Genomic DNA, 3,096 nt, shown 5'->3' with positions numbered 1-3,096 from the left:
GCTAGCTACCTCCGAACAGTGCACGACTTTCGTGTTAATCTACACCTCGTACTATCTCGGCACCAACGACATTTTGCACCGCCCCCGGGGTGAGGCGATTAAGGGGGGGGGGGCGAGGAGTGAAATCAGGAGCAAGAGAAAGACTAATCGGATAGACTTTGGTGCTTCATTATCGCAGGGAGCAGTAAGTGCTTACGTAGACATACGGCATCGTAAATCATTTGCTCTTGCCTGGGATTTTCACTCAGTTTTCGTTGCAATTGTAGTGTCAAGGAAATATTTTGTTTTAAATAAACGCAAAGATCTCTTGTAACATGCTTTGCAGTGACTGCAAGCAGACTAACAGCAACGTGGGGACGTGTTTTATTATTCATCATCCAATGGAAAGCTTTCTAAATTCTTAAAACTACAAGCAATCTGCGCTGAAAGTTGTAAAGTTCCATATAATTTTCAAGTCAATATCTAAAATGTCATCGCACTTCCCAAAGAACGACCTAATCCGTCATCGATCTCAAAACCGCCAAATACGAATAGGATGTTTTGATTATCTTTGCGAAAAGAAAAATTATTTATAACGAGTTCCTAAATTGTTGTGGCTACCATTTTGCCTTACCGTCACAAAGGTCTGCATGCTCAGTTCGATTGTAAAAATGTACTTCGCACTGCATTTTATTCCTCGAGCGGTTCTGGAATTGTGAAAAGCGTATTAAGAGTTATCACACGTAGAATACGGCTCTAAAAGCTTACATCTGTTGAAAAGCTATAAGAAGCTTTCTAGTTTTGATGTTCATATCCGGGTAGTTCACAAAGGCGGTCGCTTGATGCACCTTTTGAGCCTTGAATTGCAATAACGGTTACAAATACAGCTCTAACTGCAGTATTCAACTACTTACCATGTAGTTGATTTCATTGCCAAAGTAACAGTATTGTACCACTTGTATGACAAGGCACACCAAGTACATTACCGCCTGCATCGTGTCGGCCATTGTGTTCACGTCCGTAAGCAAACGAAACTCGGTAATACACAGGATGAACACGGAACAGTACAGCTGAGAAAGCATCGGTCCACTGAACAGGGTCAGCACTTCGCGAAGAAATCTGCAAGAAATAGAGAGTTCATCTAAGAGTTTTAGAACAATTCCAGGGCTTCATCCCTTTATCTATCTACCCAGTTACTTCCTGATGAAAGATAATACATTGTAGTAGTTCATTGTACACTACATCTGCATCTGATTTCATTGGGACGCTCTGAGTATCACTATCAATTGGAGAGACCGTAATCATACGCTTATTAGCATCCTTCGGCAAAATCAGGCACTGATGTCCTACCTAAAAACCACAGGTACAGATCAGTGTTGAATCAACTTAACTCTTTACACCAATACACCACCTTTAATAGCTGTATTTGCAGACGATGCAGATGAGCGTTAGTTAACGCCAACAGTGCTGCCACCAGTGAGTCCCATGATATGTTAAACGAAGCGTTGAGAGCGATTGCCACATACTGATACAAAATAACCATTAAAACCACCCAATACGGTGTGGTATGATCTACTCCGGGCCACACCGGTACAATCAAAGTAGTGAGCAACAGCGATATCACTAACCACTCCGTAACCAACCCATCGGAAAACATGAAGTACAAGACCCAGAATATAGTTGACTTCCTACGTGCACTCGCCAGTGGACTGCCAATCGATTACATAAGAAGGAATAGCAAATGATTCAGACATCAAACAATATCAGCAACTTACATGTCTTCTTCCGCATTTTTCGACTGGTAGAGCTTGCCATTCAGTCTACGGATGAGCTGTTGAATTTTGGACACGTTTTTGTAGAAAAACTCCATCTTCAGTATCATCACAAGCTGAGTGAGCAGCACAAACATTCCAGCAAACAGTTCCTGTACGGAAAGACCACTCAATTTAAATAGATTTTTTACCAAAATTGAGTACATCTGCCCATCGCACCTCACGACTAGTCACAGTGAAGTTGTAAGCTAGCTGTGTGGCTGCTGAAAAATATATGAAAAACACACGAAACAGCACACCCTTTGCACGGTACCACCAGAGAGCACTTTTCTCCAAATGCTCGTCCGGCCACGCGTAAAACATTCGAAAAATGAACAAAATCATACGCAACGATGGTAGAAACATCTCTGGCCTTTCATCCTTCCTAGTAAAGAGTTTGGTTACTCTAGAAGTAGTTAAACATATTCGTAAATTCGATTTGATCAGCACAGCAATGTAGTACACTAGAACATACCTTGTTCTGCGGAAGAAAAGCCTAACCATGTCTTCACGCGCTCAAAAGCCAGTTGCAAATGTCCTCACACGATTTTGCATTTGCTAACTGCGCTTCAAATCCTTTTGATCTATTGGTCCTCATAATGGGTGCTGTATTATTTACCATGCAAGATAAACGTTCGACGAAAGGTGTCACACACATGGTCGCGATTCGATTATATATGAATATTTGAATGCTCCCTATTTTAATATTTAAGTTCGCACTTCATCCAATTCTATTTCCGCTTTCGTGCCACCGGGATCACACAGCTCACACGTACAAGATTTAAATCAATAAGCTATTACAATCATGTTTGAGCAAATGAAACAGCTCCTTAACTGCTCAGCTGCCGAACGCTGTATCAGCTAATTGATCGGAGTTTAACAGCAAAACCCTAATCGAACCCACCACTGGATCTCTGTTCCACTGCATCACACTGGCTGAAGGTGCATACGGTGGGAAAATCGTACCTTCCTGCCACCGACTACCGTGCCCAGTGCACTGCACAGACACGCCGAGGACTGTCCCGACACGCCAACAGCTCGTTCTAGAGTTATTACTTATTAGCAGCAAAATGTTGTTTTCTATATCCCCTCCCCACAATCCATGCTCTCGTATCCCCCCCCCCCCCAAACCGGTGAGCTTGGAGCACGCTATTTATTGCTTTATCTACGATCCCCTTCTCGTATTAGTTGTTACTGCTGCCCTGGTGTGTTTGCCGTGTTTAGCACGGAGAGCTAGTTCCCTTTTATTCCCGAGGATCGCAATCACAATCGCAAATGTCTTCGTCTGCGCCCAGGGAAGGTGAAA

General features: G+C 42.9%; 1 protein-coding gene across 1 annotated transcript; it reads right to left on the bottom strand.

Annotated features, from left to right (window-relative positions):
- Nucleotides 1–743: 743 nt before the first annotated feature.
- LOC121595459 (odorant receptor Or1-like) lies at nucleotides 744–2,478 on the bottom strand. Its single transcript, XM_041919463.1, has 7 exons — nucleotides 2,266–2,478; nucleotides 1,971–2,196; nucleotides 1,755–1,903; nucleotides 1,391–1,688; nucleotides 1,169–1,329; nucleotides 894–1,098; nucleotides 744–836 (listed from the first exon to the last, which is right to left on the bottom strand). Exons 1-7 carry the CDS (start codon nucleotides 2,292–2,294, stop codon nucleotides 744–746), a joined length of 1,161 nt encoding a protein of 386 aa, XP_041775397.1. The 5' UTR covers nucleotides 2,295–2,478.
- Between the last annotated feature and the right edge of the window lie 618 nt (nucleotides 2,479–3,096).

Source organism: Anopheles merus, chromosome 3R (assembly GCF_017562075.2).
Source record: "Anopheles merus strain MAF chromosome 3R, AmerM5.1, whole genome shotgun sequence".
Lineage (NCBI taxonomy): Eukaryota > Metazoa > Arthropoda > Insecta > Diptera > Culicidae > Anopheles > Anopheles merus.
This window is presented reverse-complemented; position numbering and strand designations above follow the sequence as displayed.

Bases quoted from the DNA above. Each gene is read 5' to 3' on its own strand.
- LOC121595459 (XM_041919463.1), bottom strand. From the start codon at position 2,294: ATGGTTAGGCTTTTCTTCCGCAGAACAAG. The intron at 1,330-1,390 runs GTGGTGTATTGG...TGTGGTTTTTAG, and splicing joins TGCAAATACAGCTATTAAAG to GTAGGACATCAGTGCCTGAT. The intron at 837-893 runs GTAAGTAGTTGA...TTGCAATTCAAG, and splicing joins GCAATGAAATCAACTACATG to GCTCAAAAGGTGCATCAAGC.